At 43.0% G+C, this 27,052-nt stretch overlaps 1 protein-coding gene across 1 annotated transcript in view; it reads right to left on the reverse strand.

Annotated features, from left to right (window-relative positions):
• CERS6 (ceramide synthase 6) overlaps positions 1-27,052 on the reverse strand; it is a 228,884-nt gene that overhangs the window by 28,684 nt on the left and 173,148 nt on the right. The window contains exons 5-8 of the mRNA XM_075000988.1: positions 26,313-26,363; positions 22,879-22,971; positions 11,063-11,191; positions 880-986 (exon numbers count right to left, since the gene is read on the reverse strand). Coding sequence (XP_074857089.1) covers positions 880-986; positions 11,063-11,191; positions 22,879-22,971; positions 26,313-26,363 — 380 coding nt within the window. The remainder of the gene's footprint in view (positions 1-879; positions 987-11,062; positions 11,192-22,878; positions 22,972-26,312; positions 26,364-27,052) is intronic.

A 27,052-nucleotide genomic window follows, 5' to 3' on the forward strand; every position in this document is an offset into this window, starting at 1 on the left:
CTCTGCACAGCCACAAAGAATTTCTGCTTAGCGTAGCATTCTGGTAGTAAATGTGCTCTATAAACACAATGGATAAAACTGTTGTTCTACTGCATCCCAAAACTACTCTGCCAGATGGGATTAGTTTTGTTTCTGGAACAATGAAACAAAATGCTGAGGTGGCGTTGGAACTTTCTCACCAAGTCTTCTCGAGGGCAGGATGCTCACTTTATAATAGGGCTGCTCCTTTCATGCGCACGAACGTGAGATGGAATTTCATACTGCAGCTTTAAAGCAATTTGAAAAGGACTCTCCCTTGGGACACAGCTGTGCTATTTCTTAGTTAGACAGAACATTTGCTACTGCAAAGTGAAAGGGTTTCTTCTCCACAGAGCACATGGACTGTTTCCACAGCGCACACATCCACAATTGCTTTTGGAAAAAAAAGAGAGGCATGAGGCTTTGCAACCCCGTATAGTAGCAGTGCTGTCATCAGGCAGACTCTGGTGTCATTTCTTTTCTGTGTGTTTTTTAAGACAATGAAAGTGGTAAGTGGGAAAGATCCAAGCTCACCTGTTGGTCTCTTTTTCCAGTACTTAATTCTTGGTCACCCACTCTACAAAGGCAGTTGCACGCTTACCTGTGGCTGACTCCACCCATTTCTGCTTTAAAACCAGCTCAGGCCCTGACCCCTATCCTTCTACTATGTTGACTGCTCTGGTACTCTATAGCAGTATCCTGCTAGGATCTTCTCTAGGAAAGCAACTAGTTGCCTCTGAAATCTTTTTGTAATGTTTGTGACATACATGCCAGTGTACACAGCTGGAACCTTGCCATAATGCATCCATCTCCAAACTAGGGTAGGGTTAAGTACCTGAGGTAAGGGGCATGTTTACTCACCACAAAGGATATATGCCAAGCCTTGTGACGATGAAGACAATGGCAAACATAAGGAACAGCAGGTCACTCAGTTTTTGACACTTGCAATAGTTTGCCATTTTGGCAGCCTGTAAAGGAGAGAGATGGATATTGTTTACTCCAGTTATTATGACAACTGCAAAAGTCTTACATTGTGCATGAGCTGGGATGAGCAATTAAAATGCCATCAAGCCAAATTTTGATCAAATATGGCAAAAGCCACATTGTGCTGTTATAGAGTGACCTTACTTCCTCTCTACCCTGGATTTAGTCAGTTTCTTCAAAAACAACATCCAGCAAAATTTCCTCTCAGCTCTACCCTTTCCCACCCAACTGTTTCTCCCTCATCACTGCACTTTCAAACTCTCAGGTACCATTTCTAATCACAGGGTGAGAAACATCCACTGGCATCTCTCTCTTCTCCTTTCTCTCAGCTTTCAAGTACACCATATTTTGTCTGGTTGAATGAAACACCCAACTCCCCCTTGACTGAATCTTCTTCTGCTGCTACTGCCCATCTTCATCCTCCACCAGTGGTCTCCAGCCTTCTTGGGCCTAATGTCCACAAACACTGCCTCCATTTCTTCATTTCTAACCCTTTCTTGAACCCCAGCCTTTTGGCTTCTGCCCTTTCCACTACTCAGAGATTGCTCTGAAGGGACTCATAACCTTCTCCAGGCTAGGCATAAGGAACTCTTCTGTACTCCTCCACCTGGAACTTTTTGCTGCTTTTGACTTGGCCTATCACGCTTTCCTGGTCCATCTGTTCTCACTCCCAGCTTTCATAAATGTATTCTCCTAAATATCTCTGTATTTCTGATAGTGCCTTCAACATAACTTGATTGCTGCTCTTCCTCCCATACCCTGGCTCTCTTGTATCTGTGTTCCCCTCCAATCCACACAAGGCACTGCTGCTAAAAGTAACTCTCCTTGTCCAATGCTCAGACTACACTCCATGCCCCAAATCCCACCATTGTCTTCCTTTTGCACTCCTCATCAGAGTTAAGATTCTTGTTCTCCCTATTGTAGGGCAGACAGACCTGGCTTGCCAGCCCCAGGGATAGAACCTGTGAGCATAGAGTCTAAAGCCCTGCACGCTAAAGGCCAGCTGAGGCTGTAGAGCAGAGACTTCACTCACCCCACATGATGTCTCAGTGCTTCTGGGTACTACATGCTTCCCTGGGCTGAGAAAGCACATCCTGAGCTTTGGAGACCTTCCAGCAGCCCTTCCTAGCCAATGCACCCGTTGTAACACCCACAGGCCCAGGTTGCTAGCACCAAGAACAGAACCTGTGAGCATAAGGTCTCAAGCCCTGCACCCTACCACACGAGCTAAAGGCCACCTGCCTGTCAGCCAAGGCTGTCAAGGAGAGACTTCACTTACCCCAGATGAGATCTCAGTGCCTCTGGGTACTACACTGTGAAGACCATGTACTCCACCACTGTCTTCAGCCCAGCTCTCATTTCCTCCTACTGCTCTCCTGCTGCTCTTGCAGCTTGCTGTCTCACACAGACATTTTGCCTGCCTCTCCCACTCATCTTTCTCCGTCCTTTGATGCTGGAGAGCACTCTCCTCTGTTTAACCCCCACTCTGCCATATATTTCATGTGACAGTCATCTTGGATGAGGCTCTAGCACATGTTCATTTAAAAACACTTCACAGTGCATTTGACAAAACACAAAGAGGATAACAGTGTGATATTTCTAAAAATAGCTGCAGCACTTGACCCAAGGTTTAAGGATCTGAAGTGCAGTCCAACCTCTGATAGGGGCATGCCTTCACAAATCTTAAAAGAGCAGCACAGTCTGATGAGGAAACAGAACACAAACTACCAAAAAAAGAAAAATATAAAAGAAAAAAGAAAATTAACCTTCAGCTGGCGTGACATAGATGATGAAATGAACATGTGTTGGCCCGTTTTGCTTTGGGTCATTATCGAGCAGAACCTACCATCAACATAGACACACATTCTCCGGAATGGTGGATGCAGCATGAAGGGACACATGAATCTTTAGAGCATAAATTATCTTGTGATGCCAGGTACGCTAGTGCCATGCCAGTGTCTTTTTGCACTTTCAAGTAACAATGTAAACAAGAAGTGGGCAGAATTATCTCCTGCAAATTGTAACCTAACTTGAATAGTAACAGAGAGGAAGCCGTGCTAGTCTATACACTATCAAAACAAAAAGCAGTCAAGTAGCACTTTAAAGACTAGCAAAATAGTTTATTAGGTGAGCTTTCGTGGGACAGACCCACTTCTTCAGACCATAGACAGACCAGAACAGACTCAATATTTAAGACACAGAGAACCAAAAACAGTGTCCTCCTTGCTTACTGTTTTTGGTTCTCTGTGTCTTAAATATTGAGTCTGTTCTGGTCTGTCTATGGTCTGAAGAAGTGGGTCTGTCCCACGAAAGCTCACCTAATAAACTATTTTGCTAGTCTTTAAAGTGCTACTTGACTGCTTTTTGTTTTGATAGTGTAACCTACCTTGTTTCTCTGAGCAATTGGCTGAACAAGAAGTAGGACTGAATGTTTCTCTAAACTTTCACATTGTTTTATTTCAGAAAACAGGTTTTTAAAATAATTCTCCTTTTGTATGTTCAACTTTCATAAAGAGACTGCACTTCTGTAACTGTATTAGGTGAACTGAAAAATACTATTTTTTCAGTTATTACAGTGCAAGTATGTGTAATCAAAAATAAACACTTTGTATTTGGCATTGTAATTGACATTAATATATTTAAAAATATAGAAAACATCCAAAATATTTAAATAGCATTCCATTCTTGTTTAAAAGTGCAGTTGATTCTGATTTTTAAAAATTCCACAAATAATTATGACTAGTTTTTTAATTGCTTGACAACCTAATACAAATATCCACAATATATTGAGATTGTTCATGCAGCTGAACAAAATTGCCTATTTTAGATCACGTGCTTCTTGAAGAAGGGACAATCTCTTCCTTACACTTTCCACTGGACATACTGATGTCCCTGCAGTAAATAATAAATAGTAATGTATCAAAAGCCTGATTCAATGCCCACTTTAATCAGTGGGAGACTTTTCACTGGCATCTATCAGCACTATATCAGATTCCTACACTTCTAAATATGCACTGTGTGTGTAAATCCGTATATATATATATAGTACCCAGAGGCACTGAGACCTCATCTGGGGTGAGTGAAGTCTCAGCTCTACAGCCCTAGCTCAGTGCCAGCTGACCTTTAGCTCATGTGGTAGGCTACGTCTACACTAGCCCCAAACTTCGAAATGGTCATGCAAATGGCCATTTCGAAGTTTACTAATGAAGTGCTGAAATGCATATTCAGCGCTTCATTAGCATGCGGGCGGCCGCGGCACTTCGAAATTGACAAGCCTCGCCGCCGCGCGGCTCGTCCCAACAGGGCTCCTTTTTGAAAGGACCCTGCCTACTTTGAAGTCCCCTTATTCCCATGAGCTGATAGGTATAAGGGGACTTCAAAGCAGGCAGGGTCCTTTCGAAATGGAGCCCCGTCGGGACGAGCCGCACGGTGGCGAGGCGCGCCAATTTCAAAGTGCCGCAGCCGCCCGCATGCTAACGAAGAGCTGAATATACATTTCAGAGCTTCATTAGTAAACTTCAAAATGGCCATTTGCATGGCCATTTCAAAGTTTGGGGCTTGTGTAGATGCAGCTGTAGCGTGCAGCACTTTAGACCCTATGGTTGCAGGTTCTATCCCTGGGGCTGATAATGTGGGTCTGTCAGCATTACAACTGGTGCATTGGCTGGGAAGAATTGCTGGAAGGTCTCAGAAGCTCAGTATGTGCTTCTTCCACCCAGGGAAGCATGTAGTAGCCAGAGGCACTGAGACATCATCTGGGGTGAATGAAGTCTCTGCTCTACAACCTCAGCTGGCCTTTAGCTCATGCGGTAGAGCGCAGGGCTTCAGACACTCTGCTTGTAGGTTCTATTCCTGGGGCTGGCAACCCAGGTCTGTCAGGGTTACATATATACATTCACATAGCAATAATAGTGAGGAAAAACTACTACATGTATTGGCCTAAAATCCTGCACAAAAATAAATTAAGATAACTTATTGAAAGGGGGAGAGACAGCACGGCTCCATTATATATGATTTTGTTAGCATCCTGACACTGAATCTGAAAAGTGTGAAACAGTCACATTAATGCTGGAGTTCAAATTCTGAGGTGACTCCAAAGTAATCTGATGTTTGCATAACTTCAGTGTTTTTTTCCATTATATTTAGAATTTAAAAGTGATTTGCCATCTTGCAAACCAACTAGGAAACTGAAGGGATACGGAAGAAAGTCCCCAGCTCTACCAGTGTAGACTAAAATAAGGCTTTGATACCTACGACCCATTGATATTTCATGGCTGAGATTCAAATTAAAGTTACCACTTCAGATGTCAGCATATAAAGAAGAGTTATATTTACATTTCAATATTTTTTAGACTGGAAGTCTAACTAGAAAGTGGTTCATATTTCCGAAACAGTCTAGAATATTGCTGTACCAACTTGTGCTGAGATCATGCCAGATTTCAAACTAACCAGGATGAGCTGAGTCAGAACTTGGATGAAAAATCTGTAGAAAGTGGTGAGGGTGATTTGTTAGATGGAATTTGTCCATCTGAATCAGCAATGAGTAAAACAAAGTGTGGAAAGCACACACATTGCTGGAGTCGCTTGCTTCTGGAGGTTAGTCACGTAAAACCAAGGCCTTGGACAATTATGGTCACCAACAAGCTCATAACACTTTCTATAAAAGTAGGGACAATTCAAATAATTATACTTTCCTAATCCACCTGCATCCTCAATATAGCACATAAACATTCTTGAGTTACGGTCCTCAAATTGTAAAACAGCTGCTGTTTTCTATCTTAGCTTTGATCGAGTATCATATATAAGCCCTTTCCCAAGCCTGATGCGAGATTTAAAATAACCCTGAGATTTCTTGGAGGTACAGTTCTGTGAGTATAAACAAGAGGTTCCAGACACCTGTGTAACTTAGAATTCCTATCAATCAGGGAGCAAGCTCTCTATCACTCTTCCCCTCTGCCAGTGAACATGACACAGGAAGCCAGATTTTTAAAATCACTTTTTTGTGTTTATAAAGCACTTTAGTGATTCTCAGATGAAAGAAGTATAAAGGGTTGTTATTAATAAGCTTTTATAGACAAAGCCCCATGTCCTACATAGAAAGCAGGACATAAGGTCGTCTTTCTGTGCTTTCTAGTGCAGCAATTGAGAAATCTAATGGATGCTTCATTTAATTAATAATCAAAACAAAACACAGCTTGGAAACGAATACAATCTGAAAATAAATAGCAGAATCTGTGCTGATTTATTTTGAGATTTAATGCACTTCCTTTTACGCTATCCAACTTTTCTGAGCTTTCATATGCCAAAGAGCTTGTTTTGACAACAAATAACTGTGTCGAAGGTGTTGGGGACAAACCAGAGGTTTTGGTAGGTGACTACATGTTAGCTGGGGATTTTGAGCCTGTGGGGAAGAAAGAGATAGTATGGGATCATTAGATAAAGACATTGGCAAGATGTTTCTGCTACAATGATTGGCAGCTAATATTCCGACACTTAAACATTTAAAGTCATCTTCAGACCTGAGACACAACAACCCCCTGAAATGAATGGGGCAGTTCACACCTCTCAGAGCCACTGTTTTAGTCTTGAATTCTGCAGCACAATTCAGTGGCAAGGATGACAATTCCACAGAACAGTTCTGTGGTCTCTTTGAAATGTGGAACTCATTTGTGGGGGGTTTGTGTTAGAAGTTCAAAATATTATCATGAATCATCACAGAGCTTTTCACAATCCAAAATGTGTCATTAGTGTAACAGTTGTATAGCCATGAGACACATTAGACACTTCACTCAGTAGTAATTCTCACCCAGCTCATGGATATCATAATGACAGAAGGGATTGCTTGACTTGGACACACCGTGCATCCCCTATTCTTTTAGAAAGGTATCCTAGGAACTGTACTTCCTCATACCGTGCAACCAGAATTTGACAGAAAAGGGCACAGCTTAACAGGTCACCTAAAGGATGACATTACCTGTGCTAGAGCAATATCTAACAAATGTGTTTTCACAAATGTTTACTAGAATTGAAAGTTTTACAGTATTCATTAATTGGACAACAAAGGTCATATTTTCAAAGGTATTTAGGGACTTAAAATGCAGATGGATGCCTAGTGGGATTTTCAAAAGGACTTAAGCAGCATATGCATCCTAGATCCCTTCAACAAGTTAGATCCTTAATTCCCAATAAAATCAAGTTAGGAACCTAATACGTTTAGGCACTTCTGAAAATCTCACAAGATGCCTATGCAGCTTTGAAAATCTGGCCTGAAATGTCCACAACATTTTGCAGTGAATGTGTCAAAACCTTTTCCAACATTTTTCCATTGGGCACATACCTTAGGAATTTATTTCTCTAATAAAAAGCCAGTATTTTTTTTTTTGCAGTCAAAACAGAAATTTGGCTACGTCTACACGTGCAGCCAACATCGAAATAGGCTATTTCGATGAATAACGTCTATACGTCCTCCAGGGCCAGCAACGTCGATGTTCAACTTCGACGTTGCTCAGCCCAACATCGAAATAGGCGCAGCGAGGGAACGTCTACACGTCAAAGTAGCACACATCGAAATAGGGATGCCAGGCACAGCTGCAGACAGGGTCACAGGGCAGACTCAACAGCAAGCCGCTCCCTTAAAGGGCCCCTCCCAGACACAGTTGCACTAAACAACACAAGATACACAGAGCTGAGAACTGGTTGCAGACCCTGTGCCTGCAGCATAGATCCCCAGCTGCCGCAGAAGGAGCCAGAAGCCCTGGGCTAAGGGCTGCTGCCCACGGTGACCATAGAGCCCCGCAGGGGCTGGAGAGAGAGCATCTCTCAACCCCCCAGCTGATGGCCGCCATGGAGGACCCAGCAATTTCGACGTTGCGGGACGCGGATCATCTACACGGTCCCTACTTCGACGTTGAACGTCGAAGTAGGGCGCTATTCCTATCTCCTCATGAGGTTAGCGACTTCGACGTCTCGCCGCCTAACGTCGAAGTTGGTGCCGCTACTTCAAAGTAGTGTGCACGTGTAGACGCAGCCTTTGAGGCAAAACTCTATGGAAATGGCTCTTCTTTTCTTATAATATTGAGCTGAAAATAGCAAATGCTTTACTGACCCATCAAGGCAAGGCCTTATACCAGTTTTCCCTGTGGTAAGATTTGTTTCCCCCTGTACAGCCCTTCCCTTAGTACTGCCTTGTAGTCAGCAGAGCTTATCAGTTTCAGGTGACTGGTAAGGAATTGGAATAATGACCTTCAGGCCCAGAAACAAGAATTCTCTCAATTCAATCATACTCACACTTGTGGCAAATGCTTTTCAGGAGTTAAGAATAATTATCTTCCGTCGTATTTTAGGTTAGCTCTTTGTTCATTAAATGACAGCAGTTAAAATGAAAAACAAATCAACCCCAACATTTTTGCTGACCCTCTTGTGTCTGTCCAGGATATCAGTAATTTCTATTTTATTGTCTTAGAAAAAAATTAGTGACTGGAGCACACGGTCAAGCAAAAAAGAAAAAATCTCTTCGCCTTCAGGTTATGGTTTTCAGCAGCAAAACAGTATAACATATAGGGGTTTTTTTTGTTTTTGTTTTTTCAAATCTATCTTGCAAGTATTTGGGTGATCACTAGCAGATTTTATGGTACCCAGGGATCCTGTGGCTCTTTCTAAAGTAGATTTTTGTGGTGAGAATAAGAGAAGTGAGGTCAGTGCTGGTGAATTCATGGTTACATGGACGTAGACCCAAAACATTTCTAACTTACAAAGTTGGATTCTCCCCAGCCTTTCAGCCTGTGCAATCAGGGATACTGATACATAATAAAATTTATAATGCTACCGAGCCAGAACTAGCAGTGTTGACCCATTTCAAATTCACCTTACACAGCTGTACAGAACTTCACAAGGTGTAAAGCAACAGACAACGGGGCTCAGTGTGGAAAAGGCCCAGACAGTCTTGTTTTTTTAAAAGCAGTAGCACTTTTCCTGTTATAAAACATTATTTTTGATAAATAAAAACTAAGGTTTTCCTCCTAATCTGTAACCAAGAAGGATTTGGTACAACTCAGGAGTGTCAATTCAAAGGAGGTTTAAAACCTTTTCTGTGATCTTCTCATCCACAGTGCATGCTGATGCTTGTCCAAGTCCTGGCATAAATTAGAGCAGACTCACAGCCAATGTTTACAGAGATTACTCAGAGCTCTACAGGTGTTCTACATAGCAAATGAAGCCTGGGTCTGCGCCTTCTCTCAAGCCAGTCCCTACCTGTGTCCACCCTGCAGGCATGCTAAGCTAGGGCTCAGACCCAAAGTGCTGCAGGGCTAGAAAGGCCACGCCTGAGTTCAGCTGGGACCTCTAGAGGATCCAGCTGGGACCTTTTGAGGATCAAAACCTTATTACTTGTCTGGGTGCATATGGCCCTGGATTGACTTAAGCTCTAGATGTCTCTCATATGCAACCCAGAGTTTCTGGTGGCAGAGGAGGCAGCACTACAGACAGCCAGCGCAGCAGCCAGAAGCTCCATTACTGAGTGGCTGAGATGTCCCTCCCCTTCCTGTTCCGGCTTCTCCTGACTATTGTGCAGAGTTCACCTGCAGCAGGGAGCAAAGCTGACAGGTGGGAGCTGGCTCCCAGAATGTTGGGAGTCATCCCTCCCTCAGCCATGCTAAGCCTGGAGAGCCACCGCTGCCCGTCCTTTCAGGGTGGCGCTTGCTCCTGCACCCCTCTGTCCTCCCTGGGGCTTCAGGTGCAGGAGTGCTTAGGCAGCATGCACATGAGTGTTGTGAGTGGGAGCCAGCCTCAAAACTTCCTCTCAATCTCCCAGGGATCCCTTATCCCTGCTTCCAAGGGTGCAGCAGGGGCAGGGATACAGGATCTCCAAGGGTGCTGGAGCACATTGCACCCCAAGCCCTAGGGATGCAGCTTGCCACTCCACAGCAGGCTGCAGTCAGGGTGGGCTGTTTTCCCTCTGAAACCTACAGTTTATGTCTAGCTTCAAAACCAACAGACTAAAGTAAATAAAAAGCCAGCCAGCCAAACCCTGCACTGAGCATCCCTGTCGAAAAATTAAGAACTGGGAAGTTCCATTTTAATAGCCTGATGGCCCTGGACAAACAATGCTCATTAGCCTCAGAACAGGGGGACATGGCATTTTCCTGCCACTGTGACTCAAGCTAGAGCTGGAGAGCCCAACCCTGAGATCAGATGGTGCTTCAGCACAAAGCCTTCTCAAAATGCACTCATTCTACTGAGCTAGCTACTAAAACAGCTAATTATACAGATTATGTACATGTGTTTCTGAGTCCCATCCATAGCATCACCTGCACCACAGTTAGGAAAGAGGGCGGGCCATAGAGTTTTGCCACTGTGCACCACATTCCTCGTTCCTGCGTGTCAACACTAGAGGGGAGCACGAGGCACGCTGTGAGATGTTTAGTTCAACTTGGGTTTGTGCACTGCAGCCTGGATGCCAGGGTCCTGGTTTCGAGCCAAAGTCAGAAAATCCTTAACCTAGGGTTAAAATGCACTGTAGACGCCCAAGCCTGGATGTCTCCTGACGGGGTCACCTGACTCGAATCCCATTAACCCTAAACTTACATTGCTGTGTAGACATACCCTCAGGGACAATAGCAGTAGCTGGAGATTAGCTGGTCAGAAGCGAACTCTCACTGTGCATTGTCTTCCCTAATTGCACCCTAAATACTGATGGCTGGATGGACGGAGAGGCATAAGATCTGCTGCAATGGTCCTCCCATCTCTCAATTCCTCTAAGCTGGGGCCATCTTGCAGTGGAAAGATATGCCACCTTTAAGGTACAAAGCTGTCCCAACATACAGTTTGTGATCTTTTTCAAAGCCGCATTACACTTTGGGAAAGAAAAAAACATGATATTTTATGAAAGACATAGGCTAATCATAATCCAGCCTCTGTCGTAGGGAAAAAGTTTTTACGCAGGCAGTGTAGGCTAGAGTGTACCCTTCTGCTAGCCAACAGAACACAGCACAGCCAGTACCAGTAGTAAGACTAATTTACTTTTTGTACAGGATCGATCCTGATGACACATGAACAATCTCACCTCCAGCAAAATGTCAGCTGCATCATGAAGACACAAGGTCAGGGCTCCGATTTGTGTCAGATTTGTTACATATGAAAAGGATATCAAAATGATTGTTACAATGTGATGCAAAAACATGACGCTGAAATCCTGGAGTGGGAAGAAAAAGAGAAAAACAGCACAGTGAGTGATTGTGCACCACATTCAGCATCTTTACCAAAGGGATCGGTGGTTTTTAAAGTTTAAAACTTAGGGTTGGAGGTTACACTACTCAAAACCCCTGCATAATTCTTTTAACTGGGTGCACATTAAATACACATAATTAAGCACTTAATTTAAATTAAACAAAGCAGTTACTGTATGCAGAGCAAATATAAATAGATTATTAAGGGTTACATAGCATTTCCATTTCACGGTTCATAATAAATAAATCTAATGAAGTTAAAGCTTTTATAGTCAAATCTACTTACAGAAGGCACATGTACATACAAGCCAAATTACATCATTTTTCTTATACCCTAGCCAGCTTACACCATGCAAACAATGCAACCCAAAAATCACTTACGTACAAGATCTCAGACACTGTTACAAGCTCTGAGAGTGCTTCCTGTTCATACAGAAATACACACACATTTATAAGGTATTAAAGGCCTCCAATAGACTGCACCCTGATACAGATCCTCAGATCTCCTAACACTGAGGATGCCATTTCTAAACTGCTTTTTCACTCCAATCCCACATGCTATCACAGGATGGTGGCCCTTTAAAGGAACCAGCTGACGCTGTGATGCTAAGGATCAGGTGATAGCTTGAAGATCACCTAATCTTATGAAGAGCCAGGAAGTTATCTCAGTTGCTGGTGAGAACTGCAGGGCTGTGGCCACACTAGCCCCTCCTTTCAGAGGGGCTATGGTTATGTGGCCCTTTGGGATGTGCTAATGAGGCGCTGCATATTCATGGCAGTGCCTCATTAGCATACCCAATGTGCCATATTACCATAGCCCCTCTGAAAGGAGGGGCTAGTGTGGCCACAGCCTAAGAAGCAGAAAGGCCCCCGCAGGAGGCCTGGAATAATGGGACAGAATTCAGTTCTGAGACTCCTGGCCAAAAAGCTTGTGGAGAGTAATCCAGCAAGAAAGCTAAAGGAAGAAAGGCTCATCTTGACTTGTAGGATGATGGCCCATGGAGTGCAAAACCTGGTAGGAGGGGGTGGAGTAGGCAAGACTCCTGCAGAAGACTCCAGATCTTGGCAAAAGGACTTAATTGAGATGTTAATGAAATTATGTTAAATAAGTTTTATTTTGAAGAAATAAAAGCAATATCCTGAAGAAAAGGACTGGAACTGGGTGACGGGAGAGAGTTCTTTGGTGCATGGGTCGGCGAGTCTCTGCAGCCCTGCCAACTGGGAGGTGGGTTGGGAGTGGGGAAGAGAGTGATTGCCCCAGGACCCAGAAATTCAAAACGGCCCAGGACTCCTGCCACTGGTTCTGCCACTATAACAGAAATGCTGGTGGCTGGAGCTCTGGGCTCTTTAAATTGCCACCACAGCCCCACACAGTGCTCTGGCAGGGTGTGTGTGTGTGGCAGGGTACAATCCAAGCAGCATTGCGGGTTGGCCCTTCCGCCTGAGGCCCTGCCCCTTCCAAGAGCACAGAGCTGCCCTCCAGCAGCTTGCCCATGGCCCAGCAGGGTTGTTGACTCCCCTGAGTCTCTGTGGATCTCTCAGCCATGTTCACAATTTGAGAAATTTTCTCCTCCAGGAGGCTTGTACTTGGCCTCAGCAACAAACATAGCAGTTTCCAGTTCAGACACGGTTGTGTTACGGACAGATTCTGCCAGTGCCCCTTCTATTTCCAATTGCTGAACTCCTAGGCTCAGAAAATGAGGAGAAAATGTGTTGCAAAGGAGTTCACAGGTTAATATTGTGGGATAAACCACCTCCTCTCCTCTGCTTGGAAGACTCTCCTCTATTTCTTTATAAAATTATATGTATTTCCTTTTTCGGACAACAAACCCTTATTTCCCATGGCCTTGCACCTTTGTACCATCAATTACAGGTGTGCAAAGTGACCCTACACCCACTTTGCACAGGGTATGAAAAACCAGAGGAGGAGTAGAAGCAAGAATGGGGGCCATACAACCAGAGCAAAAAACAGAACCCAAACAGTCAAATTCCTGTCATCCATTCTTAAAAAATATCACAATGTTGGCTCCTATGGAATCAGTGACATCAGTGATAGCATTTGCTTTCTTCAGAATCCAGGCATTACTATGACCTCAGTTCACTATCAACTGCAAGGAAAGTTAACAGTAAAATATGACAAAACACTTTCCCTTTTGGGTGTCTGAGTTTTGCTTGAACCTTACAATACATGTAGTATGTACAAAGCAATCTAAAAGGTCTGCAGCACATACTTGCTTGAGAAATCTCCCTATTATTAACAATGAAAAGAAGCCCAGAGCTTAACCTCCCAAGAGTCTGAATGATCAAAATAGAAAAAATGGTCTGTTTCATTTCAATACCAGTTCAGATATTTATGGACATCCATATGATATTTAAATCTTCTATAATCAAAATAGCAAAGCTTTTACCTTTCCCACAAATATCAGGAAAAGAATGGTCAGGAAAATAATGTAGTCTGTGAAGCCGGTAAAGATTAAGATAGCATTCTTTATTTTTATTTATTATCTACTTAGGAATCTGCTGTCCAGGGGATTGTACCACGAGACAGTTAGACTGGGACCTTAGGTTTGTGGCCTGGTCGGATCCCTGTTCCCACTTAAGGTACCATTATGTTGGGGCTGCCACTGTTTAATTTGCCTGCAAATCTGGTAGCAGGAAATCCACTCATCCTGTGCAAAATACAGACCTATAGAGAGCTTTCCAAATACTGTGTAAGATGGCTTTTTCAGAGTTAGATTACTACCAAAGTTAACAGCTGTAATCAGTCAACTGCTAAGTAATGTTCAGGGGAATTATATTTAAAATTTTTATAAGAGCTAAAGATAAAAGTCAAAAGCTACAAATATGGAAAGAATATTTTTGTCAGACATTCAACTTGAACAGTCACATTGAACCAGCTGCTCTTGAGGCTGTCAACTGTTAAGGCAACAATGAAAAAGAATACCACATATTAAAGCAGAAATTAAAGTTTTAATCAGGCCTCTGAAAAACAGCAAGGCACCTAGTTTAGGAGGCATACTGCCTGAAATGTTAAAACATGGCAGAAGAGGTATGGACTACTTATATTCATTTGGATGAAAGGTGGCAAAACTCAACAACTGTACCACTATTTAAGAAAGATGACCTGACAGATTTAAATAACTACAGAAAAACAACAACGAAGGGTCCTGTGGCACCTTATAGACTAACGGAAAAGTTTTGCGCATGAGCTTTCGTGAGCACAGACTCATTATGATGAAGTGAGTCTGTGCTCACGAAAGCTCACGCTCAAAACTTTTCTGTTAGTCTATAAGGCGCCACAGGACCCTTCGTTGCTGTTACAGATCCAAACTAACACGGCTAACCCTCCGATACAGGAAAACAAGTCTTTAAAGCATTCCTAGTAAGGTATTCCGTAGAGAAGAGGTTCTCAAACTGGGGGTCAGGACCTCTCAGGGAGTTGCAAGGTTATTACATGGGGGAGTCAATCTCCACCCCAAACCTGGCTTTGTCTCTAGCATTTATAATGGTGTTAAATACATTAAAGCAGTGTTTTAAATTTATAAAGGTGTGCATGAGTGGTGGCGGGGGGAGCAGTCCAGACTCACAGGCTTGCTGTGTGCAAGGGGTTACCAGTACAAAAGTTTGAGAACTACTGCTGAAGTGATCTTCAAGTGAAAAAAAGAGCAAAGATTACCTTCTCTGAGTGCCAAGTTGGCTTTAGGTCGGGATGATGCACCTTAGAACAAATATTTGTATTTTTTTGGCCAAATCTTGGAGATACAGAAGAGTTCAATAAATCCCTGTTACGCTCATGTGTTGATTTTAAAGTGGCATTCAACACTGATAACAGAGGTGCTCAATGGAAAAGACTTACATGGTCCAGTTTTAGCAGCAAGCTGATTCAGATACTGCTGGGTCTGTATAGTACAGCTTGGCATGCACTGAGAATGAATGGTGAGCTGACAAAGTAGCTTGAAGTGAAAACTGGAGGAAGATGTGATGCATGCTTAAACCAATGCTTTTTATGTTATACTTAGAAAACATCTTGTTAGTAAGTAACATCTTGTTAGTTACACTGATAGGCTGCACCATATTACAGCACACTAACAGTATCAATTACTTAACTTTGACGACAGTATTGTCATGATAATGCCTATGGAGGAACAAAACAAGAAGCAAATGAACCTATATGTGAGAGCCAGTGAATGGGGCTTCAAAATGAAAAAAGACCGAACTAATAACATTAACAAGAACTGGTGTGAACACCAAACAAGTTGACAGCTTCTGCTCCTTGTGTTCCATCAGAACACACAACTCCTCTGTAATATGACTGGGATTCCTGGGCACAGCTGAGGGAACCAACCCTGGGTATATTGCTTAAAACTGGGCCACTTACAGCCCAGGCTGTGATTTCCTTCTCACTAAGGTAAATCAAAGCAGTCACAAAAGTACCTCTGCCAGCCCCACTGGCTAGCCAGAGCCACACAAGCAAACCCACAGATTCTCCAGCTGCTTTAAGGACACCCTTACTCAGGTGGGAGGGTGTTAAAACCTACCTCACCAAATCCACACAGATTCTTCTGGGCCCCAAAGGCTACGTCTACACGTGAACCCTACATCGAAGTAGCCTATTTCGATCAATAACGTCTACACGTCCTCCAGGACTGGCAACGTCGATGTTGAACATCGACGTTGCGCAGCACCACATCGAAATAGGCCTTGCGAGGGAACGTCTACACACCAAAGTAGCACACATCGAAATAAGGGTGCCAGCAACAGCTGCAGACAGGGTCACAGGGCGGACTCAACAGCAAGTCGCTCCCTTAAACGGCCCCTCCCAGACACACTTTCACTAAACAGCGCAAGATACACAGAGCCGACAACTAGTTGCAGACCCTGTGCATGCAGCATGGATCCCCAGCTGCAGCAGCAGCAGCCAGAAGCCCTGGCCTACGGGCTGCTGCACACGGTGACCATAGAGCCCCACAAGGGCTGGAGAGAGAGCGTCTCTCAACCCCCCAGCTGATGGCCGCCATGGAGGACCCTGCTATTTCGATGTTGCGGGACGCGGATCGTCTACACGTTCCCTACTTCGACGTAGAACGTCGAAGTAGGGCGCTATTCCCATCCCCTCATGGAGTTAGCGACTTCGACGTCTCGCCGCCTAACGTTGATTTCAACTTCGAAATAGTGCCCAACACGTGTAGCCGTGACGGGCACTATTTCGAAGTTGGTGCTGCTACTTCGAAATAGTGTGCATGTGTAGACACGGCTAAAGAGTCCATCCACATTCCCAGGTCAATACATACTTGGATCTTACCTAAAACAGCACACTGTGCAAATTCTTTCAAAGCTAAAATCTAAAGGTTTACTAATAAAGAAAGAAAGAATAGAATGTGAGGGAAAAATTGCTTAATTAGTACATTACATACATCAGTTAAAGCTACTGACAGGGGCCAGCAGTGATCTATGTTGATTTCTTGAAAGTCTGAAAGCACAGCCCTTGGGGGACGGGATCCCAGTTCATATAGGCTTAGTTCTTAGAGACTGAAGAACTGAAAACAAAATGGTGATTCTCAGAGTCCTCTTTACACCTTGCCCCTGAGGAGGAAAATTCCTTTCTTCTCCCATAGGCTTGGAGGGACACCCGACCACGTGAGCCGTCCTGGCACACTGCCATTGTTCGCAGGTTTCGCCAGCACGTCCCGCATGGTTAGGGGGTTGAGAGGAGGCACTTTGAGAGTGACTTGTACTGTGTGAAACTGTGGGAATCACCAAGAAGGGTGATGGCAGCTTACTGCCTAACATAGTGAATGCCAATGAAAATGGGGCAGTTCATAAGTTATAATAGGGAAAAAACAAGTTAAAAATTACTTGGACATATTAGACATCTTCATGTTACCAGGGCCTGATGAAATGTATCATAAAACAATCAAGGAGCTGACTGAGGAGATATCTTACCTATTAGCTGTTATCTTTGAAAAAAAATCACAGAAGACGGGAGAGATCCAAATAAGGACAACCCACAGAGGTACAGACCATTCAGCTTAACTTCAGTGTCAGTAAAGATAATGGAGCAAATAATTAAGGAATCAATTTGCAAACGTCTTGAAGATAATAGGGTGATAACAAAAAGTCAAGAACAAATTCTGTCAAACCAACCTGTAAGCTTTGTCTGATTTTAGTAAGGCATTTGATCCAGTCTCATATGACCTTCTCATTAATAAACTATGGAAATACAACCTACATGGAGCTACTATAAGGTGGGTGCATAACTGGGTGAATAACCATTCCCAGAGAGTCCTTGGTGGTCACTTGTTAAAGAGTAGGATGTCTTCATGTCACCCTCTTATTTGTGAGTCTGTTGATGGCTAACGAGCCCAATTCTAGAGCTGCAGATCTTATCACAGAAGAGGCAGGTGTTGGTAGCTGCTGGAGAAGTGCGGGGCAGTTTTTGCCACATCTTCCTTCTTCTCCGCCTGTCCTCATCTGCATTGTGCCAGGACCTCTCAAATTGCTCCACCCCCTCACGGATTACTGCTCTCTGCTGGGGACCGTCCCGGGCAAGGTTCTCCAAAGTATCAATATCAGCGTTGCACATCTTTATGTGCACCTTCATGCTGTCATGCTGGAAGGGCATAAGGAGTGGGGGCTGCACTGGGATCAGTTCTTCATACAGCTCTGTTCAGTATCTTCATGAATGATTTAGATAATGGCACAGAGAGTACACTTACACAGCTTGCCCATGATACCAAGATGGGAAGAGTAGCAAGTGCTTTGGAGAAGAGGGTCAGAACTCAAAGAGATCTGGACAAACTGGAGAAATGGCCTGAAGTAAGTAGCATGAAATTCAATGAGGACAAATACAAAGTTCTCCACCAAAGTAACGATCAGTTGCACACACACAAAAATGGGAAATAACTATTTAGGAAGGAGCTCCGCAAAAAGGAGCTGGGTGTCCTAGTAGACCACAAGCTAAAAATAAGTTGACAGTTTGACACTTTTGCAAAAAAAAAAATCAAATATAATTCTGGAATATATTAGCAGGGGTATTGTAAGCAGAATACAAGCAGCAATTGTTCCACTCTATTCTGGCTGATTAGGCCAGGAAATATGTGGACAGATTGGAAAACCTCTAGAGAAAGCACAACAAAAATGATTAAAAATCTAGAAAACGTGAAGGACCACTCATGTGGCTCACTCATTAGCCTAGGTTGTCCATCGCTGCTTTGAAGTGCCACAGGACTCTTTATTTTTTTGCTAAAACAGAGTAGTATGGCTGCCCTTCTGAAACTTGTGTAGACTGAAATAAACCCATTTCCAATGTCTCCATCTTTAAGTCATTAATCTAGGAACTTGCCTATTATACAGAGCAGACGGGCTTTTAACCGGAAAATAATAAGCCTGTAGACCCACATTGTGCGTGCTGGCTGCTCATATACGAACACTATTGAACAGTGCCAAAGGCAGCCTCTTCCATTTTGTTTTCCTTTCCTCCTCCTTCAATGGACCACAAGAATTTCACAATAGTCATCCATAACAAAACCCAAAAGAACATTGGCAATAAAAACCCCATGCTGTATTACAATAATGGACTAAAATACCACAGTTTAATACTGTGCTTTGGATTACTGTGCTTTGATGCATTGGATACTGTAATGTGTTAAAATTACAGACCATAGAATTTATTTTTGTTTCTTAAAATGAGTAAGGAAATTACAATTAAAAAAAATGTTAAAAGAACTTAGTTGCAAAATCCATCACTGACAAGGAAATGTTCATATTAAGGTTGCCCATGTTGCCTTCTGACACTGTCTTTAATTAAATAATCACAGCTTAACCCATGATTTTAAAAGAAAAGCCCTTGTTCTACTGGACAGTTGATTCTTACATGACTATATTTTTGGAAAGGAACTGAAAAATTCAGAGTGCCCTCAAGAAAATTAATTCCACCCCTGGAACCACAGTGTACAACTGTGAATCCTAATTTGAGTTTGCTTCAGCAAGGAAAATACTCCATTTCCAGCATCTGTAAAGCCTCTCTCCAGAAGCAGAAGGCGCAAGGAAATGTCCAAGAGTCTCAAATCTGTATTAGATGATACAGTTTAAACAGAGCAGCTGCCACAGACATACCACTCTGTTTGCTCCAAGTGTCTAATCTACTTACAGTTGTTACATACAGAGTAATTCACTAACTTGAAGTCAACAGAGCTTCTCACCCCTAAAGCAGAGATACACAGAAATGTGGCTCCACAGTGGGGTCTGACAGCAGAGAAGAATTCAGTACAAATCTGATATGTGTAAGCAGCAGGAGCAGGCAGGACTCAAACATTTGCAAATATGAAATTCAGCCCCAAATCCCTGCAGCTACGTTACACTATCCTTCAGGTTACCTGCAGCAATGTGTCATTGTATCCAAGCAGTTCCACTGCACAAATTTAGCCTTATGTGCTGCGCAGTTCTATCTTTAGCCTGGCTTCTCTGTGCACCTTGGAAGGAAGGCCTGTCAGAACTGCAAAACTGTGGAATACTGACATGGATGTGTTTTTCAAATACCTGCTAGTATCTTTGACCATATAAAAATAAAAAGAGGGAAAGTACGGAGCAGTAACTCACCGTGCTAAAGTACAGCTCTCAAAAGGCTCAGTGTGATGTTCAAAAACTTTCCTAATTTGATACCTCTTGGGAGCACACAATGTGACAATTTCTCTGATGACTCAGAGAGTTGTCACATTTGATCAGACAAATAGAAATTTGCATACCCAGATTGACTAGCTGAGCATATACCCACTCAGTTACTGCTTGTGGTTTTGGTTTCTGAGCATGGAATCAGGGCCCTTTCCGAAAGTTTACAAAGTTATCTTGCTCTCAGTTATGTTCATGTCACTGCATTGACTCCAATGGAAATGTAAGTTACAGCAAAATTTGGGCCTGAGTTTGTAAAATTAGGAGCCATGCGTCAGAAGGCTCTTCAGTGTCCTGACAAGAGAAGACCTTCAAAGTTCAAAGCACGATAGTTTAATATCATTCCTAGGTCTCTAGTAATGAAAAACACTTACACAGAACAAAAATGGCAGCTCAGGTCTGGGTGCAGGCCAGGGTGATCAAAATTCAGTTGGAAACAGAGGAAAGGTTTAAATGTCCCACCTCCAAAGGACCAACAGGAAACAGAGGGAAGGAAGAGAAGCATTGGGCTGCAGTCCTTCCTTGTATCTGCCCTTTGCTGTATATTGCAAGTTTAGCAAGGCAGGAACCTCATCCATCTAGGTGTCCATAAAGTCCATCCACAAGTGCGCACAAAACGAAATAAATAAAATAGTCACTTTCACCCACATAAATTGAGTGTCAAAGCCACATTCCAGACATTAGTGGAGGTTTTGCCCAAGTACATAGTTCCTGACTCAATGAGACTCTTTTCATTGACTTTAAATGGATCAGAGTGATAGAGGTAAATGGTCCAGAAAGCAGAACCATTCACAGCATTCCACTCCATAAAGCAGCTTCAGATGTAAGGAGATTGCATGGAGGGAAACAAATCGCTCTTAAACAGACGCCAAAAACAAAAAACTGAAGTTAATAGCATTTAAATGGTGAGACCTACAAGGGAAATATCTTTTTTTTATTGCAGCCTATACACCAACATCCTATCGATTTTTTTGTGCCCACATGGTTGCACACTGAGTCTTGGACTTCACTAACTTGGGGGTCAATGAAGTGTGAATCTGCTGAAACTAGTAGAGTTACACTGGTGCAAAAGTGGTGAGGGAGGTGTCAGACCCATAATGTGAGTTGTGATATACACACTGCCAACCCTCATATACGGAAGAAATACCATTAAGTGAGTGGTTATGAGTTCACCACAGTTTGAATATTCAATTACAAAAGACTACAATGTGTAAAATCTGAAATAGTTCGAACTCTGAATCAAAAAGTCTTACTAAGAAAGAAGCCAACGGAAACACCCTGTGCCTTGCAAGTTTTATATTGCACACTCTAAAACGTTATTCTGAGATTCTGTTCACAGTGTCATTTTCTGTGTCTCATACTTTTATAAAGGATAGCTAATGAATATTAGAGGATTGGATCCAGAAAGAGCTCCTCTGTGTGGCAACCTAGTACATCTTTAATTAAGCTGCTGTTTGGCTAGCACGACTGGGAAGTTTGCCACCCAATACAGTACATTACTAGAGTACTTCATGGAATTTATAGTTGCCAGATTGCCAGTTCTCAGCACGAGAAACCTGTTGCTATTTTTTAACAGAGAAAAAATTAAATATTATGTAAATTTGGCTTTCTTTCTGAGATGTTCTGAATGCCAGAGCCGTGCTGTCATAGTTCAGAACCATCGGAAATACCTTGGCACTTATTTCTGCCATCTGAGACCCTGTTGAAATTCAGCTGCCCACCTTCATTGCATCTAACCCCTTGCAATGACTGGTGCTGACGCTCAGGGCTGGCTTCACTTGCTCATTGAAACTTGCTCATTGTTTCCATCTCTACTTTTTCCCTCCCCTGTATCAACTTCATGATTGAAAGTGACTTCCTGTGAGATTGCTGATTTTCAAACACCTGCTTTGTCTTCATTTGCATGTTATAGATTCCATCTGATTATCTATGCCTGTCCAAAATGAAATGGACAAATATCTAACAATCTTGCTCACAACATAGCATTAGCATTCAGTTGAGGCACTGAACAGTGTAAATAAACTTTTATAATTTCACAACGGCATGTCTGCTTCATAAACTTCTACTGTACTACTATAATTATTTTCTAACCTGAAGGTGATTTCAGTTTACCAAGACTGCATCAGAGATATGATTTCACATGTCTCTGCTGCTTCCCAGTTTCCACGTCTGAAGGGCACAAGCAGTAGGAGGAAAAACAGATTTGTTAAGATAGTTCTGGCGGTCAGAGAGCATCCCTGAGTTTTGAATCAGTGAAGTTTAATGTACGTGTGTGTTGACAGCATGGCAGAAGTGTATTTTGAGATAAATATATTTTATGAAGGTCAACCTAAGTGATTTTGTAAATCTACTACCTCAATCCATGGTTTCCTGGATCAACAAAAGGATTGTACAAATTGCACTTCAGTAGTTACAAACGTTATATTTTTTCTGGAGGCTTACCTGTGGCTGGATCCTCTCCCTTCCTTTACCAAAAATTGTATCTGCTAATTACTCTGCACGGTGCTTTATGTTTACAGAAAGTTTGCAAGAGCAATGAGTAACCTAGGCAAGTGAGTGGGCCACGTGAGTGACTCTCCATCTCAGTGGGCAGCAAGACTGTCGTAACCCGGACAGTCTCCTGGGTTACAGTAGTTTTGCTAATTGCACTTGCATACCTAGACTTTGCACAGTTGGCCAATGAAAACATAGCAGTGCTTTGATTCAGTGCAGAGGGAGCACCTGGCTTTCACAGTCAATGTTGTGTGCAATCACCATGCACCTCATTTCACATGCCCTTGCTTTGCAAGCATGTCACTTCAGCAATACCAGTAGGAAAATACCAGCAGAATCTGCCAAGCTTGCATGTGATATCTACAATAGCCTGCAAGTGGACATAACATGTGTCTAGCACAGTACATAGCAAAAGGGTTGAACGCTAGCTAAGAGTCAACAAAAATGCGTCTGTTTAAATCCCCTGATGAGTTTTTCCCTTGATAGTTCTTACCTTTCTTTTGATGTCAGTGAACTGAGAAAACATTAAGGACCAATAGAATGACAGCTCGACTATGTAGTAGTAATGAAGATCAGGCACAAGTGGCTGAAAAAAAAGGGGTTTTAAAAGGTTAAGAAAATCTAAAGTACACAAAAAGAGGAGAAATTGCAGACTGGCTACTGGGTAATCTTCCTGTGTTGGCCAGTTCTGACAGATGCATGTTCCAAGCACTGAGAGCTCTGTGAGAAACTCCTTCCCATCTCTTACTTACTCTTCTCTTTTCTATTGTTTAGATCCTGTTGCAGTGGTTTGAGTTGACACATCATTAAACTCCTACAGCCTATCCTAAATCAGCATGCCGCACTCCAGAAGGCTAGGTGACAGTCCTGTTCTCTCCTATAGACAACCTCCGAAAGTTATGAGAATTCTCACTAGCAACCACAGGCTATACCACAATAATACCAATCCTGGAACTTTCCCTTGCAACAAGCCCCGCTGCCAACTTTGTCCACATATCTATTCTGGACATACCCTCACTGGACCTAACCATGTTATTCACAGAATCATGGGCACATTCTCCTGTTCCTCAAACAACAACATATGTGCCATCATGTGCCAGCAATGCCCACACACCACATACATAGGACAGATTGCAAACAAAGTATAAATCGGTGTGTGGACACACTCTGTCGACAGAAGTTTTGTCAGAAGAGATGTGACTTCTGTTGACAGATGGCCGTACTGTAGACACGGCTCAAGGGTATAGATTAGTGGCTGTCTTCTTAAACTTAACTCTAGTATCTGAACTAAAAAAAGAATCTGGAATTAAATTCTAAATCCCCTAAGAATTTATAAGAACAAATTGTATTAGAAGAATTTGTAGGGTTGTTGGATGTTTTCTACTAATTAGTATTTCTAAACACGAGTCAAGTTTATTGGGAGTGGGGAAGAGAAGCCCACACTGTGAGAATGTATCAGTTTCCATCTCGCAGAAGCAGAGAAGTTGATCTGTTAGTTGCCAAACCTTAACTTCAACAGGACTTAAACACAGTGCGTTGAGTAAGGATTTGGGCCTTTGCCAATCAAGTGAATGCAGAATCACTCACTTGTCTATATCTTTATAGAGTTGTGTTGTATTTCCAGAATGCCATGTTGAATAATTCATGTGAGTCACATTACAAACCAAATAAATGACCAAACAATGTCCCACCTGCCCCCCGAGAGCCTCTCCAAAATAACTTTGATTTGAGCCCAAAATGTTTCTTCTCTGGGACAATGACAGACAGGTTTTTATTTGCGATTTGCTATCAAGACTCATACTCTGGCACCGGATCTTCTCTGTCCGCAGCTGATCTGTATAGATCTCATATTTAACTGCTAGTTTTCGAAGGGTGCAAGAAATATTCTCAGTAACAAAGGGTGAACTCTCTGTCCTGATCATAAGCTTAGTAAATATTAAATGCTCATTAACCAATCGTACTTATTCTTTCTTCAGGAGCAGATTTTCTTCAGTATGCGATACACAGTTTACATATGTGTCCACACATTTTAGACCTTTCAGATTTCAAACTCTTTCTTGAATTTATTTCTCTTATTTTTCGGTTACTAACTGCCACTTCTGGGTAAGGTACTTTATTACAAGGGACATTGTTTATTTTTAATCTCTTTATAGAAAGATTGGGAGCTGCTGGGGACTTCAGAGAGTAACAAGAAAGACCCTTGGCAAAGTATGTGTATACTGCTTATGAGAGCAATAATAGTAATGAAGATGTGGGGTGGGAGTGCTTATTTCTGACATGCATTGCTGGCAAGCCTAATCATGGGTTTGTACAGTCTCTAGACCCATGGGCCCCCAATCCTTGCTGGAGATTTCGAGTACTGCTATTACACAAATAAAAATGGAAATCAGTATTTGGCGCTAAACAGGCCAACATTCAGAGGCTTTCTGAAAATTTGGAATTCAGATGGGTAGAAATGCTGCAAAATTACTACTACAAATTACTGTGAGACTTGGTGGCCATAGCGTTACGTGATATTTGTGACTTGTGATGCACCACAGCAATGGGTTTATATTTAAAAGTATTAAGAAGACAGACGAGGCACAGGAAAATGGTTGCTCTGAAACTGGCAATTAGTTCCAACTATAATTTTGCTCTTATTCAAAACAACTGTGAATCCTGAGGGCTCTTGAATTGTGGCCTTAGGTTTATTTACATTCTTCTCTAACCTAAATGTGATACTTCTGTGATGACATAAATGCAAACTGGTATTACACAAAAATACATATCCATGAAGCTGAACTTTTCCAAATAACTGCCAATGCCAACTCCTAACCACATATGCATGATGACCTTTTTCTCTAATGAGCTCTCTGATTAACAAGGTTATCTAAAATTTAATAGATATGGTTTAACTGATGCTTGGCATACCTTTGTGTGGCAGGTAAATATTACTAGCTTTGTAAGTACATCTACCCAACAGTTAAACACCCATGGGTGGCCCTGCTCAGTTAACATAGGCTCGTGGAGCTTGGGTTGTGGGGTTACAAAATTACTGTGTAAATGTTTAAGGTCAGGCTGAAACCGGAGCTCTGGACCTCGTAACTGGGGAGTGCTTGCAAGGCTGGGCTTCCTATACTTTGGATACAAGGAGGTAATTCCTCTTACCATGCATATATTTCATGCAGGGTCAGATCTGATCTTTGTCCTCAGACATAGTGCCTTTTTGCCAGTTATAACTAATGCTCTGTCATCACTAGGATGGAGGGGTACACAGACTGAACAGCTCAGAAACAGAATTCTCTCATCCAACATCACCTGTCATCTGGCAGGACAATTGATGTTACCGGATCAGAGGATCCTGACTGGGAGGTTGCTACGAGAAGGGCCAGTGGCTGGGGGCCCTGCCTAATGAGAGCTCAGTGACAGGGAGACTGGTGGCCCTGTGCAGGGGAGACAAGGGGCTTGTGTTCCTGGTACCAGCTCTCCATCCAGGGCTGGCATAGGCTTCCTGGACGAGGCTACAACCAGCTCCCTGGCAGGGGCTTATGCCAGACTCTGAGGGGCAGCAGCTGGGGCTGCGGCCTTGCAGGGTCAAGGCTGGTGGCATCAGCCCAAGGGGGAACAGGGGCCTGCTGCAGGTAAGGTAGCCACAAAGGCTGGTGGAGATGCTGAGGCAGGGAACCTCCCCTTGTCTGGCAAATTCCCTTGTTCGAGATGGATCAAGTCCTGAGGATGCTGGACAAGAGAGGTGCAACCTGTATTTCCTTCCTGAGAATGCCACTCACTTTGCTCCTCCATGACTCAGATAATAAGGGGAGCAAAATGGTGTCTTTAAGGAAATTGGATAAAGCTAATCAATATTTGCAGAAAACACCTGGAGTTTGCATAGGCAAAACAACTTCTCATTGAGGTTGTATATTTACTTCTCTATACAGGACGACTTACCTGATATGGGTATCCACTCCAGCACTGTCTTGTGTCCCAGAACCAGGGAGTCTGAAGGAAATAAAACAAAGGGGCATGTTAGTAGCTGTAAAATGAAACAATGCCGTCCTCAGCAGTTAACACTGTTCAGAGACTAAATCTTAAAAGCTGTTGAGCATTTGTACATCAACCACTGCAGTCAATGGGCATTGAGAATGAGAGCTAAAACCCTCAACGTTGTGTGTGTTCCATATTACAACAATCCACTCATTCATAAGGAGCCTGAGTTGCGCAGGTAAGATTTTTCTGCACTACAGAACAGCACATTGTGCTTCAGTCATTCTCATAGCTGTGCGCAAGTGGCGGGATCTCACGCCACACTCTCAGCAGCACAGCCAATAAACAATAACTGGGTCTTACCCAGCATTTCTTTCATGAGTAGGTTTCAAAGTGCTTTGCAAGGAACATCAATGTAATTATCCCCATTTTACAGATGGGGAAACCAAGGCACAGGGAGGCAAAGTAATCTGCCCAGAGCTACCCAACAAGTCAGTGACAGAGCCAGGAGTAGAAGCCAGGTCTCCTGTCTTTCACTCCAGTACTCTGTCCCCTAGGACACACTGTCTGACGGCCCTGTTGGCCTCAGACTGTTAGAATGTTGAGTCAGAACTGCTTCAGCAGGTTGCTGTTCAGTCCAGTCCCAGTAAATTACAGGAAAGGGGGTTATTTCTTCCATCTCCACTCCAGTGGTTTGCCTGCCT

Source organism: Carettochelys insculpta, chromosome 8, assembly GCF_033958435.1.
Source record: "Carettochelys insculpta isolate YL-2023 chromosome 8, ASM3395843v1, whole genome shotgun sequence".
NCBI classification, from domain to species: Eukaryota; Metazoa; Chordata; order Testudines; family Carettochelyidae; genus Carettochelys; species Carettochelys insculpta.